Here is a 14,960-nt window from a genome sequence, read left to right as displayed (position 1 = left end):
ATCTGAGTTAGCAATGTACAAAAGCAGAGTCTATTTCTGTAGTTGGACTTCATGCATATATAAAGCTTTATTAATCAAACTCTGCATTACCTCTGGCAAAAAGTAAATCTCTTCAGATTTTACAAGAAGGTGTAATTTTACCTGGATTTTATTAAAGTCACTTGTATATTTCTAAATCATATCTATGCACTGATAAACAATGTTTCTCCAAGGTCTACACATACTAATGAAAAATGGCAGGATGAACTCAGTGAGTTGCATATGGAAACCACATAAATAGGAGGTCAGCCTTTCCTCAGTGTTACATACTAGCTTAAATTAACTTCAGTTGAGATACTCATCAGAATTTAGTAGAATATGAAGTGAGATAGTAAGAGCATTATATCCTATAGTGTTTATTAGCAAACTAGAGAGGGTAAGTTTTAGGATCGGAGTACTTCAAACAGAGGGGAAAATTACTGCCTCATAGCCCTGGAAATAGTATATGTAAGCAAGAGGTTGGCATAGGCTCTGAAGGCTCTGAATAATTTTGTCTGAGTTCTGCTAGGAATTTGAGTTTTTGTTACAGCATAGTGACTCTGCAGTTGCATTAAACTGCAAATCACTGGCTGAAACATTTGAATGTCTTAAAATATTCTGAAGCCGTCCAGCTGTGTTCTTGTATGGATAATGGCAAGACATACCTGGTACAGTTCAAAACTGACTCCATCAGTACCTGTTGTGGTGCTTCTGATCTACAAATGTATGAGCCCAGGGTATTGATTTATTACAATTTTAAAACAAATTGGCATCACTTGTTAAAATGCAAAGGTCTTAATTTGTTTGACGTTTGTAATATGCTTGAAATGTAAACTTTCTTTGGTTTTGAGCTGTATAATTTAATACATTTAAATTATGTTAAGTAACACGTTGAGCTGAACCAGAAATCATTCTTCTATATTTTTTTGTTGTTACTAGTGGAATTCCATCAAGGATCTTCTCACTTGATGGTCAATGATAAGTCAAGAGAAACAGGAAACCAGTTTGATGAATCGGATACTCTTACTACTGAATTCATGAGTTACATTAAGGCAAGTTTGTGACAATTTTAAGTGGGGGGGAAATATCTTCACTACTTTTGTAAGTATAGAGCAAACAGGAATGACAAACTGCAGACATTTTAATGAATAAGCGACTGCATTTGATATTCATTGTCATAAAAGATACAGAAGGCAAAAATAAGCAGGTAGGTTTAAAATGATTATAATTAATCTAGGAAGTCCGCTTACCCATAACGCTTTCTAATATATGTGAGAGTTATCCTTTAACTATGTTTAAGACTTTTAAAAAATGTTGCAGTTATTTTCTGTACTGTTTGCTTTATATTTTGAATTGAGCAATCTTTTCATTTATTACATTTGTAAAAAGCAAGACTTTCCGTGTTAGCTTTGGTGGCTAAAGTTATGCATTAACATTATGGTATTAAAATACATTTTCCTAAATGTTTTAAAATTATAGTAGAATTTGAGACATCTGTAAAGACAAATGATATAAAATCCATTATTCTAGGACCCCACCTCTTACAAGATTTCCTCTCTTGATGAGTTTAGGGAGTATACACTGGCTCTGTTATGAACTTCGTAGATGATAGAGGTGATAGAAAAGTGCTTTTGAATAATTGTAAATGTATTTATGTATATATGTGTGTTTAATGAAGTATGTAAGAAAACACAGGTTACCCATAACAAGAAACTCTGATATTGTACCCATCAGTCTTTTTCATATGTAAAGGTCTGGGTGCCACTTCAGTTTCCTTAAGATGTTTGTTACTGAACACTGGAGCTCTGGGTTGCTGGTTACACATCATAGTTGCTTAATCCATTACTTTTGTCTTTCTGTCATGGTTAATAAGTAGGTGCTTATCAGCCATGTGGCATCTTCCTGGCATACGGCTTCTTGTCACGGAACTATCAAATGGGCTTTCTTTTTGAACTACTTGTCACAATGAGTGATCTTTTAGAAATTGTTGTGTTGTACCATTTTGTTTTTCCCATTTGTGTTGTCATTTACTCATTTTTTTCTGTTTGTGGCATTAGGTTTAGTGGAATCTGTCTAGACATACATGTCTGAGTAAGCTGCAATAATCCATAGAAATGTATTAAGAATCATTAGTGATTGCTGTTGTGTGGTAACTCATGAAATTCACTTGCTTTATTATATAGTAAGGACTGACTGATGAATTTATAGATTACATGTAGTTAGGTAGACTGAGGAATTTTTGGAAGTTTCTGGAGAAATTCTGAGCAAGTGCTAAGAGTTTTTTTTCCTGCGAAAATTTATTTGCTGAATAGTTTTTCTAGATCCTTTATAATGCAAAGGTACTTGAGAGATAGTAGTACTGTACCATTCCTGTGAGCATGATGTCTCCTCTTGATTTATAGGCCAGAAGGGATTATCTAGTATGGATATTTTTAGACTAATTTTCTCCTCCTGCAGAGATTCTTAAGGGGTGCAAAGAGGCATTTTATCACTTCCAACTTCCATCCCTTATAGGAAAAAATGTACTGGGAAGTAATAGCAGAAAGAGAAAGGATGTGGCCTTTCAACCTCTTGGAAACAGACTTCTGGTTCTGCAAAAGATCTCTTTATTTGAGCAGTGTTTTTGTCTTTTCTAGTAACAAAACTCTTGCAGATCATCTTTAGCTAGTTGCAGTCTCTGAGGGAGGAGATGCAGAGGACTAGCATTTAAGAACAAATGAGAAAAAAAACCAACAAACTTTTCCTTTTGATAGTTACTGAAGACATGTAGTTATCAGAAATTTTTATTTATATAGTAAATACATATTACTGGTTTTTGCTATTTACAAATACAAATGTGAATTCAGTAGTGTATATTATTATTATTTACAGTTGCTGGATGTTTAGGACACTACAATTTATCTTATATTGGCTTGTTCTTTTGCGACTTCCATACTAAAAAAAGGTTGAAGGATTCCCCGCCCCTCCCCCCCCCGATAGTTAAAATCTTATTAGTAGTATTTTTAGATAGTTAAAAAGTTAATAAATTATTGTATGTTTCCTGCATACAGATTTTCAGCAAGTTTGCACATTTTAGGTTAATGAACTAGGTAAAATGGGATAGAATACTTCCATCCTCTCCTGACAAAGGGGTACACACATCTGAAGCTGACCATATATTATATTATGTATACACTTTGTATTTCCTTTTCTTGTTCTTCTGATTTCATCATGTTGATTTTCAGTAGCATACCCTTTGACTATTCCCTTGGGAATGTCCTCTATAATAGTAAGATAATATTATCTAAAATAATGTGTTGCAAGCACTGGTTCAGTAAAATATATATAACTGTATTGAGTTTCAGTATAAGAATATTTCCAGAGTAAGCAGTTTAATTTATTGTCATTTTGATATCTTAATATTATGACAGTTGAGATCAACAACCGGTGACTTGAACAGGTAGTAAATCCATTTTATTCTCAAGATTTTGAATTTGGGGCATTTTCCCTCTTGTGCAGATTTCAGAGTCTGTTGGGTTCTTTTTTTTTTTTTATTTAGTCATGTATTAGAATGCCTTTTGGGACAGTGGGTGTCTTCAAAAATTGAAATTCTGGTTAACTAAACTATACATAAAATCAGTACAACTTGCAGTGCAAAAGAGAAGCTTAATCTTGGAGGATTTAGTAATTTTTCAAATGTTAGTCCTAATTTGTATGGCTTTATTTTATCTATATAATTATGCCCAGAGGCTGAGGATCACCTTCTGGAATAAGTGCTGCAGTTTTTGTCATCTTATGATGTGCATCCTTTTTTTGGGGAAAAATCACTACTTCATTCCTGTAAGGAGAAGAAAAAGAATGGCTCTCTATTCATTCTAGTGGGGATTGGCACTGCGAAATGGGCCATCTTTGGAGAATGTTAGAGAAGCTGGCACACTCTTCAGTGACACATGGCAGAGTTGGATAGCATTTATTGGTACAGGGTGATGCGACTGATGTGCCAAACACATGACATAAAGGAGGATAAGCCTCTCTGTTTTCTGCTGTTCATTGTCTACCAGTACAAATGCACATCCATTTAGAGAGCTTGTTTCTTTACCAGCAACTGAACTACTTCAGTGTTTCTGCCTATCTGAGATGAAAAAGAAAAGAAAATTGTAAAGCACCAAATGCAAGCATAAAAGAGAGTCAAGGTTTCTAATAAGTAGTACTTGATATTACAGGTAGGACAGTGGGAGCTCTAATTTACAATACATTGAACCCAAAATAGCTGGCTCTGATACCAATTCTTGCATGCAGCTTTTGATCTGATTTGTTTTTTAAAAAAATATATTCAAGGCTATTAAAACTGTCAAGTAGGAATCCTGTTAATAATTATGGATGGAGTACACAGTTGCTACCATTTGCATATTTAGAATTTCCTTGTCTGTAAACAAATCTGGCTGTGGCAGGAGGTCAAGTAGGAGGAGAGTTAGGGTCGTGCTTAATTGAAGCATTGTTTGCATACACCAGGAAAGCACAAGTGAAATCTGGGACACAGAGTAAAGAATTCTCATGCTGCTTGATTTTTTTTTTTTTTTTTTTTTTTTTTTTTTTTTACTGTTAAAGGAGGGTAAGGGCTGTTGACCTCAATAAAATCTGAACAGTGAATAGAAGATCTGGTAACCAATATCTTAAAAGGGGGTAGAGTGAGGAGTGGAGCATAAGTGTTGGATTGCTGCCACTAGCCACCCTAAGCTGTTACATAAATGAGGTCAGTGCTGAGTCTGAAAGCAAAATTTATCTGCCTACTTAATTGCAAAGTTTAGTTCTCAATATCACTTTGTCTGCTTACAGAGCAGAGCAGCAGAGTGTGATGAATTGCTGAGAATAGAAGAGGACACACAATGGCAAACAGACGAAATGTAAGTATTTTTTATGTATCTATGAGTAATTAGCTATGTCATTTAATTAGATTAACTAGAACTGGTATTTCCTTATTTAATAATTTTGTTGACATGGAGACATGACAGAAGCACAGCATTGCTGCTCTTGTGTGCTCAGTGTTTTACACATTATTGCTAAATAGAGTGGGTGATATATTACAACTAATTAATTTGTATGCACCAACAATGCTGTAATATTTTTTACCTATGTAGCATGCAAGCCTTTTAATTATGTATTTTGATATTTAATCTGTTAGTGGCATTGGTAAAAAAGGATTTTATTGAAACTTGCAAGATCTAAATTTAATGTGCTTTTTAAAATAATTAATTTAATTGGAAAAAATTCCTCAGTCTTTTTCCTTTTGTCACAATTTTAACCCTAAAGCAATCATTAATTCATAGACATTAATTCAAGAGCAGAGCAAGTGAACATCAGTTGCTGAGGGGAGTGCATAAAGAAAAGGGGATTTAATATGACAATGTAATGTGAAGTTGTCAGTCATCCAAACAGTGGAGTCTGATATGATTTAAAAACAAAAACTAAAAGAAGGGAAAAATAAGTACTTTCTGAAAGACCCTTATTGATAGAACTAACAGGAGACTGTGTTTCTAACCCCAAAAAATAATTAGAGATGTGGAAAAGCAAGAAAAAAGCATGCTGGTCCATTAAAAAAAATATTTAGTACTTATCTTAAAACAGTACATGTGATGAGTGCAGCCAATGAAAGTCAAATATTGGTAAATAAATTTTCAATTTTAGAAGCCAGTCTGTTTAATTGAATGCTAAAAGTTTTAGTTAATCACATTTGTTTATGTATGTATGCATTAGGTTGGTGGGCTTAGTCAAAGACAAAGTGCTGGAGAATTTTTTTCAGAAGAAATTCCATAAATTCAGCACATAGTAGTGTACACAGAAGCTGTTTTTTCCCCTCTAGTGTTTGCAAGCCAGTTGAAAGATACAGCTCACAAACCGAAATTCAGCCTACCCTTGATAATTGCTGTTGTTCCTCTTTTTTGAACGCTTTTGTTTTCTGTTATAGAATAAATTTATCAGAAGAACAAACTATTGATATAGCAATGATAGAACAACTAAGAGAAGCAGTAGATTTATTACAAGATCCCAACAGGTATGCTTACAATAGCTGATGTGTTAATGTAATGTATTTAAAATTTTTTGACTGACTTTAGAGTTCTTTTTTAACTGATAATTGAAAGGTCTCTGGAGTTATGAGGTGCTTTGTTAGCATACTGATGTTTTTCAGGAGGTGCTTAGATAGCTAAGAAGGAAACTTGCATTCTCTCCCTGAGTATCTAGACAAGATTCCCAGTAAATTAAGAAGGATTTCAGGTATAAAAGAAAACTAAATTTAGAGGTGGAGACACCCCTTAACCATTCATCTCATGTGCACTGCTGTGATATTCTGAAGTTTTGTCTAGGACTGACACATTTCTTGTAGGGTGTATAAACTCTCCTCTACTTACTCATGCTGGGTGTATTTTGTGGGAAAGGAGAAAGTCTTCTGGCCCATCTTCATCCCATCTCAGTGGAGCACATAAAGGAGTGTCTGAAATGGTGGTGGGGTTTCTTTAGTCTCACTCTGAAATCAAACGGAGAAAGAGGAAGAAGCAGCTAGAGAAAGATTTTTAGATTACCCCTGACCACAGAAGACAAGGTTTTATAATTTAAGTGTCTCTTTTAAATGGCTAAAGTCAGGTGGAATGACTCTGGATCTGTGAATAAGCAAAGGAATAAGCATTTGGAAAAAAACAAAACAAAACAAAACACACTTGTCTTACTTCAGAGGACTGACAGGAATGCTGTAGGTAGTTCTGTCCAGATGCTTGCTATTGCTTTTCTTTGTGTAATCACCTTCAGAAATTGGTTAAGTTCATTTCAAAGCTAGGTAACTCATTTTTCTTCGTTACTTCTGTGAGGTAACTAGCTGACAGCTTCATTTTTCTGAAGATTCTACTTCCAGGCTTAATTATCCTTGTTTTTCTCTTTCCTCCCTTGGCCACTTTACCATAGCTGTTTGATCTTGTGACTACACTGTTTTTCAGTTTAAATGGCTATTTTGATACCACTTCTTCACCTAGCAGACCTTTGTACTTTTTAGAACAGAATTTCACTCCTGTTAAAATTTCTAGGGAGACAATTATCTGGCTGTATTTTGAATCATATAAAGAATACTTGAATTCTTGAATCATGTACTAAATACTTGAAACACAAGTATTTTTGCTTAATAAAGTGTCATACAAATTAGGAAAACTTTATAGTTCCTGTGCTTTCTGTGAGATAGTATACCATTGCTTCTGCAGCTCGTATGAGGCTTATTACTTTGTGGGAAAAGTGTTGCAATTAAAAAGTCTGGTTTGGAAAAAAGCAATGTTAAAAAAAAATTTCAGTTGTTAGCCTTATAAATTTTGTCACTTGTTCTTTTGTCAAATATTACCCTAATATTTCCTACATATATAGTTTTTCTTATAAAATTTAAAAGGGCAATAAAATACAGAAAATTAATCTGTTTCTCCATGCATATTCAGATGTTGCTTTCATTAGTAACACTACAGAAAATTTGAAATGTGGCTTTTAAAAATAGCTAATCATGTCATGATGTCCATACTTTCTACTGGATTTTTTTGCATATTGTTGGGAGGGGGGTGGTTGTAGCTGCACTTTCATATTCTAACCTTAAAATTAGTAATTATTTTTAATTTACTGAGCACTATATAGGCTTTTCAATGTATGTCTCCTGTATGTTAACATCCAGACTTACCCAGCAAGATACTCCTGGGTGCCTAATATTTGCCAAATGATGCTGTAGATATTCAATATTCTGGGCCATGGGTTTTTCATAATTTCTTTAATAATTACTGTATTACATGGCAGTTTGGTATATACTGACATTATATGAAGCAGACTGACAAACTTGTGGTTTTCATACTGAATAGTTTTTGTCTATCCAGATCCACAAAGGAATTTAAATGCTTCCATTGCTATTTAGTTTAAGATGCACAAAGGCTTTCATGTGCTTTTAACTTAAACCTAGATCATGTCAAAAATTATAACTTTCTTCTAAGAGGTTTCCTTTGTGCATCAATATAACTCTAATCACCTAGTTGGGATAACCTAGTTGAAATAACTAGCTAGCCAGAATTATCCTTATCTCACACTCCTTTGAGGAGTTAGAAAGAGAAACCATTGTAGGGGCTGAAACAGTAGGTGATGCTGACACACCTAGTGCACTGGCTAGAGCTCAGTGTAGAGCATTTAGATAGATATATATATATTTATATTTATAATTGGAGCTATTTTTGCTAATGTATTTGATTATTAAACTTTTAAAATGCTTGTGCAGTTACTGTTGTCCTAGTGTTCTGCAGAGTTTCAAATTTGCATACCCTATGTGCACATAAGCAGCATTTCAGTTCTCGAAAGGGAAAATATTTCAGTCTCAAACTTTTTCAGTATTTTCAGATGTTTGCTTCACATTCCTATATTCCCTTTCCTATATTCACTGCTTTCTTTCAGATCATTGTCTGTTGTGAATTTATTGTTGTACTGCTTTATTTTCATCCACTGTAAATTAAATGTTGATATCTAACCAGGGCTGTGGCTTCTATTTGAGCACAGGGTGCTAGAGGTTGGATATAGAACTTCATAGTCTGCTAGATAATGGCATGGTTGTTTGTAGCAAACAGGTCATTTTGTTTTGATACAAGCCATTGCTCAAGGTGTCATTTCACAGATTAAAGCATTAATAGTGCTTTGACTGAACTGGTGACAGTGAAGCATAAGGAGGCATTTCAGAAAGTTCTTAAGATATAACATTCAGCAGGTTAGAACCATAAGAATAAAGTATTTCATATATCCTTTTGTTTGAAATTAAATACTGAACAGAATGGTTACTAAAGCTATACCCCAGTGCAATATTTTTATTTCAAACCTTGCAGATTAAGCATGGATATTTCAGAGAGCAGTGGTGTGAATCTGTATCCCACGGAACCAGCAACAGCTTTAGAATTTCAGGAGTCTACAGTAAAGTGTGTTTATCTACCTTTTTTAGAGAAAAATAATGCATTTGTTAGATTCATCATATTCAAGTTTTGACACAATGAATCACATATTTGCATTTGTTTATCTTTATACATAGCAGTCAAATGCAGATGGAGATGTCTTCCCTTGGTCAGGTATGTTGAGTGTATCATTACAAAATATTTGGGGGGAAAACATGGGAAATGAGCCAACAATTTCATCAATTATTAATCTACCAGGTAGGAAAGGGAAAAATTTAGTAGGCTGGAGGACAAAACTAATTCTTCTTAAACGTTTTTATGGAACTGCTTTTATTTTTTTATATGTGTATATATAAATTTTTTTTCTGGGTTTATCAGTTAATTTTTCATTTCATTTTTTTTCTCCCTTGTGTGTGACTTTCATGTATGCCAGTTCACAGCACAGTTATGCATACTCATCTACCATCCCACCCCGCTATATTCCTGTTCTGGTGTAGGAGAAGAGTACATTCATTAAGGATAACACAGAAATTTTTTGTACACTAAAAACTATTGTTTTCCCAGAGCATGTCACTGTAGTTACAGAGAGTATATAAAGTATGAGTTTTACAGTGTGATATATGCTGCTTATTATTTGATCTGTATCCTGACTGGTGGACCTGGTATTCTTTATGAAGCCATTTATTTACCTGTTAGCACTGGAACTGCAAGTATATAGTGTCTGCTTACTACTTTGCTTTTCATCACAGTATTTGTAAGAAATACTTCTGAGGTAATGTTATGCCAAAAAAAAAAATAAAAAATTCCAGTGATAAACAGTCTAAAGAGTTATTTTTCTTACAGAGAGAAAATGCTGAAGAGGAACTAGAATTTCAGAGGAGGAAGGAGCTGATTATGGAGAAAGCAAAGCCGGAAGGGAGAACTTGTGAAAAGGGTGAAAAATGGTCATTGAATCAGGTATGGAGGTGTCTAGATGCATTAGAAGTGGAAACGTTTGGAACGGATCATTGCATTCTCTCAGTTTGTGCGTGGAGATAATAGTGGGCTTAGGTCCATTGAGGCTGGGTTTTTTTGCCTTAGCGTGAATCTCAAGGTTTGGCTGTGAACAGGAATATGGTTAAGACCAATTTTCAGGAAAAAAACCTGATATAATGGAACTGATAAAAGTCTTTCTTTTTCCCAATAAAAACTACTATAGTTGCAGTGGCTGTGTGCCCCTGGAAAAAAAGAAGTCATCTCAAAGTTAGATCTTGAATAAAATGAAACACCTGATTCCTCTTACCCCTCACCCCAAATACTGTTATAGTTATGTAAGCTGCTAAGTTTTTGTTAACAGCACTATTTTTAATTTTTAATGTTTAATGTTGCAAACAGACTGTATATGGGTTGAGATGATAGTTTTAGTTTCAGAAATATCTTAAATGTTGTGTACATTGCAATGATCCAGAAATAACTATTAAAAAATAAATATTTGATGCATATGTTGTTACTTCAGAACTTGTTTGTAGAGGGATTTTTGTGGCTGCTCTTGCAAGAAGATTCTTAGAACAAAATTACATATGTTCTGTCTAAATTAGTAGTACCTTAATATGGTCTATCTTATCCAGACATAGACTGAATCTGGTTTATCTTGATGCTTCTCAAATATTTTTAGTATAATCATCATTACCATCAAATATTCCTATGATATCATTGTGATTCTGTTAGTCCTAATTTTGTCTTTGTTTTTTTCTTTAAAATACCAAATTTACAAAAATTGAGTTGATTAATCTCTTTTGTTATATTGTCATACGTTGGGGTTACTACACTTTATTTGGAACAGTTCTTACTACATTGCTGACACTAACAGATAAGGTTAATTCACTGTCAAAACTGTGTGTGGTCTCGCTTTTGATGAACTGTTTAACAAGAACACTGCTGATTCACTTTCAAGAACCTTTTAAAAAGAAAAAAAGAAATCTTTCTAAACAGTTGCAGAGGGTCTGATGTGAACTGTTAGCAGGTGAAAGCCCTAGGCGTGTTCCATGAAATTGAGACATGTCTTGCAAGGGCAAGTTTTTAAATCATGCTACATTCTCTGTAGCACAGTAAGCACTTCTGTTACTTCTTGTGATACTCAATCAATTCAATTTAGCGTAAATTCAAAATTCTGACTAGTGATTTACGTGCTGTGAGAGAGTTTAGGCCTGCAACATAGGAATAATTAGCAGGTCTGTCACAAGAACATAGTCCCTGAGCACAGGAGTGCTCAAGCATGGAAGTCCCCAGGTAGAGCTGGCTGGGATCAGGTGAATAAGATTAATAAGCTGAAGAATTTTTTTTAAGCTTGGAAAGGAGCCAAGAAAGGTCATGAAGTAAAATGAGTGTAATCCCATCTCGTTAACTTTTGGAAAGCTCGGTGACTGTTGGCGCCAAGTGTTCCAAGTGCTGTCTTTTGTTTCATTTGTTATTGATAAAGAAAAAAAAAAGAGCCTAAGGAAATTATTTTGAATTGAATTATAATTTGGTTTTACTTATGCCAGCTGTGTTTCAGCTGAGTTATGATTGATGCAGAATTAATGGTTGTATTTTGTAGTTGTTAACGTGATTTACATGTTTCCAGTTTAACTATAGCAGAAGTGGTAACAAAAGGTATGTTATATTGCAGTTATAAAATGAGCTGCTTACGGAATACTTCTCTCTTCAAATCTATATTAAAAAATCTATATTTGCATCTTAAACTCTTGGTGATAGTTCAATTACAAAATCTGTGAAACAAAATTGGATACTGCATTTGAACCAACATATGTTAACATCTTATAAATGCAGTTAGGATTGAGACTAAAAAATGAATGACAAATCTGTGTGAGTAATCTCCACAAGGTTTTTGTGAATGTTGTTCATCTAGCAATAAAATATTATTCATGAAAATTGATTCAGTGAAAAAAATATTAATTAAGTACTCATGTATGTCTGAGTATCATGAATAAAATATCCTGTTGTGGTGTACCACTAATATAGTTGCTGAATTTTATTATTTTTTTTCCTCTCCCTGCCCCTTTTCGAAACATGCAGAATGATCTGATTGTTTGGAATGCTAGTGGGCAAACCTCCCACAATGAGGTAAGATGCTAATGCCATTTGTTTATCTCTTACGGGTTTTACCTGGTTCGTATGGGTCTGCCTATGGTTCATACACTAAACAAAGAATGTAATTGAGTATCACAGAAAATATAACTGAGTTCATCAGTAATTGGCCTGTGGTTTATTCTTGTTGTTGTAAGGATTTACCAGGGAATAGAAATACACTTTCTAATAAGCTTGTTTCTGAGTTATGTAGTTTAGTATAAAACATTTTATTTTTTTTACATTTTGTTTGTTCTGCCACATTTTCTTTTTTTGACTCTTCCTTGTTTCAGAAGTTTTTTCTATTGGTTTTAACGAAATTTCTTTTTGCACAGTTGTCATGTTCTTGATTAGTTTTCAGAGGGGAGTCTGATTTTACTGATTCTGTTGCTTTCACAGTGTAAATCTTAGAAGGTCAAAAAAGGAAACTGTAGGGAGCTCCTTATGGAGATCTTTTATCTTTATATTTTCTGTGCAGAAATAGAGCTTCTCCCTTTGCACTGCACTGTGTATGAGCATCTTGTAAATTCTTGAGCACCCACCCAGCCACCTTCTACCAGTCTTGGTGATGGGACTCCTGTGGTTTCTGGCTCCCTGAGGAATGACTTTTTAAATAGGATTCCCATTATGGAGCTTGGTTATGGACTCTTCCTATGTTACCATTGGTGGTATGATTATACCTCATGTTCTCCTGTATGCCACCACTCCACTCCTCCTGCTGCAGCTGTTCACCCCTGACCCTGAACTAGGCTATATTGCTCTGAGGTGAATGCTGAATGTCCTCTTCTGCTTTTTAGTTAGAAATTCAGTGTTGCATGGAAAATACCATGCTGAATGGCAATTAATTCTGTGAAAGAAACAAACATAACTAAGGAAAAAACATGTCTTTGTTTTTCTAAATGTTCTATGCCACAAAAATGTACATTTGATGGAACCAAATGATTACATGGGAGAAAACTGAGAAACAATTGAGCTTATTTATAGCTAGGGGTAATATCTTGCAGTCTTTGGTCAGAAACTCATCTTTTCCAGCAAAGGAATAGGACGCAATAAAAAAAGAGAGAATGTCATAGGTTTGAGGCTATATTGTGATCAGATTATGGTGATACAGTTGTAGCATGCAGTATTGTTACCTTTTGCATTTTATATAGTCAGTTGTGCTGAGATTTTCTGGATGTTACTCTTACTTAGATTCATGTTCTTGAATTACACAGAGCAAGGATAAAAGTCCAACAATGTCTCCTACTACAAACACCACGATCCCTTTTGGCCTGAAGCCACGCTCAGGTAATGTGGGAAAGAAAATCAACCATATTGTATGTGCTCTTTCTTTTTTTACATCTGTGTTATTAATATATGTCTGTATTTTTTTCCCTTAAGAAGGCACTAATGAAACATTTTCTGTACAACAGCTAAAAGAAGATTAGAATATTTTAAGGTTATAGGTTTTAATAGATTGAATTTGTTACACATATGTATTCGGCACATTATATATGGATTAATTTTCATCCTTGTGAATAATTAGATGTTTTATAAAATTATATGTATGTATGTTTAAAAATGTGTGTCTGTGTTTAAATACACATACTTTACACATATATGCATATATATCATCTGTGCTGACATATACTAATTGAAATACAATTTTTACTTTACAGTTTAGATATTGCTGAATAAATACACGTGAATAATTAGGCTCTTTTTGAAAACGCTTATGCATTTCTCTGAAAATTGCTCATTGCAGTGAGCTTTTCAGTAGTTATGCTTGTGTAAGGATGATTAGATGTTTACTTCAGCCAGCAGCTGAGTTTAATGAATTTGCAGTGCACTAAATCTGCATAACTATCAATCTTTTAATCAAGCAGCAGTTTATTTAAAACAAACAAGCAAACAACATTCCCCCCCCCCCCCCCAAACCAAAACCCCTCTCACAAAAAAACCCTATAGATGTATTTGAGGGCTTGGATAACAACTTCCTTTAAAAACAATTAGCTACACAATTAAACTCACTTTTTATATTCTCTGTGCTGAGGTAGTCAATGTTGTTAAGTCATCTCACATCACCTTTGAAGAGTAACTGCAGGTTTTTCAGTATGTTCCAGCATCCTAACACTGTAATTCTGTTTTATCTCATTCACCACAAATGCTTTTAATAAAATGCTGGTAAACCACTACAAGCTTGTAGTTTCCATAACAAAATGTCTTGGCAATAATGGCAGCAGTTTCATATTTGAATGTTTAAGAAATTGTACCCATAGATATCTTTTTTTTAAAGAAAAGGTTTTAAAAGCAAATAAAATGGTATTGAACCAACCTTGTTTCATGAAAAGGATTTTTCAAATTTCTCACGCATTTATGATTCACAGTTTGACAGATCACTTGTATTTCTTAGTTTGTTGGACTGTTAAACTCTGGCTCTATTCTTGTATGCTCCGGGTGCTTTAGATATGTTGCTACTTATATATTTAAAGTGTGGGTTAAATGATGAGCAAATGAGTCCTTTCAGGATTTGGAAAAAAAATAATCCATTGAGTAATATTGCACAGTCCAGTGGCAGCATTTTCCTCGATGGTATTACTGCAAGATTTGTGAAGGCAGAGGCCCATGCCATGTTGCAGCTTTCACAGGATGTAGCCTATGTTCTGCTGAGCTGCCAATGAAATCTGCTGCCGGGGACTGGAACCAGTGCTGTGCAAGAGAATGCAAGACTGTGGCTTCTCGTTCAAGCATTAGTTTAACATGTGCTTCTGAATGTTGGTATATCAGTGTGCCAAGATTTCCTATACTTAATTACTCTAATAGGTCAGGGCAAAATACCCTAGTGAATCTTTTTTTAGAGGATTTCTAGTAAGACTGGATTGCGATGGTTGTTGCAGTCCTTTGCAACAAATCCTCCAAGTCGCATGATGAAAGACC

At 34.4% G+C, this 14,960-nt stretch overlaps 1 protein-coding gene across 9 annotated transcripts in view; it reads left to right on the top strand.

Annotated features, from left to right (window-relative positions):
* LRCH1 (leucine rich repeats and calponin homology domain containing 1) overlaps window positions 1-14,960 on the top strand; it is a 133,208-nt gene that overhangs the window by 81,558 nt on the left and 36,690 nt on the right. For 4 of the 9 annotated variants that reach the window (XR_005102590.1, XR_005102586.1, XM_037377086.1 and 1 more), the window contains exons 9-16: window positions 958-1,070; window positions 4,834-4,901; window positions 5,963-6,049; window positions 8,877-8,966; window positions 9,077-9,113; window positions 9,783-9,896; window positions 11,994-12,041; window positions 13,259-13,331. Coding sequence is in view for 3 of the 9 variants with exons in the window: in XM_037377086.1 (XP_037232983.1) it covers window positions 958-1,070; window positions 4,834-4,901; window positions 5,963-6,049; window positions 8,877-8,966; window positions 9,077-9,113; window positions 9,783-9,896; window positions 11,994-12,041; window positions 13,259-13,331 (630 nt within the window). In the remaining 6 variants the exon portion in view is untranslated. The remainder of the gene's footprint in view (window positions 1-957; window positions 1,071-4,833; window positions 4,902-5,962; window positions 6,050-8,876; window positions 8,967-9,076; window positions 9,114-9,782; window positions 9,897-11,993; window positions 12,042-13,258; window positions 13,332-14,960) is intronic. The other 5 variants (XR_005102588.1, XM_037377087.1, XR_005102587.1 and 2 more) reach the window with 4 other exon arrangements.

The sequence above is a fragment of the Falco rusticolus genome, chromosome 2 (assembly GCF_015220075.1).
Source record: "Falco rusticolus isolate bFalRus1 chromosome 2, bFalRus1.pri, whole genome shotgun sequence".
In the NCBI taxonomy this organism is placed as follows: Eukaryota; Metazoa; Chordata; class Aves; order Falconiformes; family Falconidae; genus Falco; species Falco rusticolus.
The sequence above is the reverse complement of the archived record's forward strand: the minus strand, read 5'-3'. Positions and strand labels throughout refer to the sequence as shown.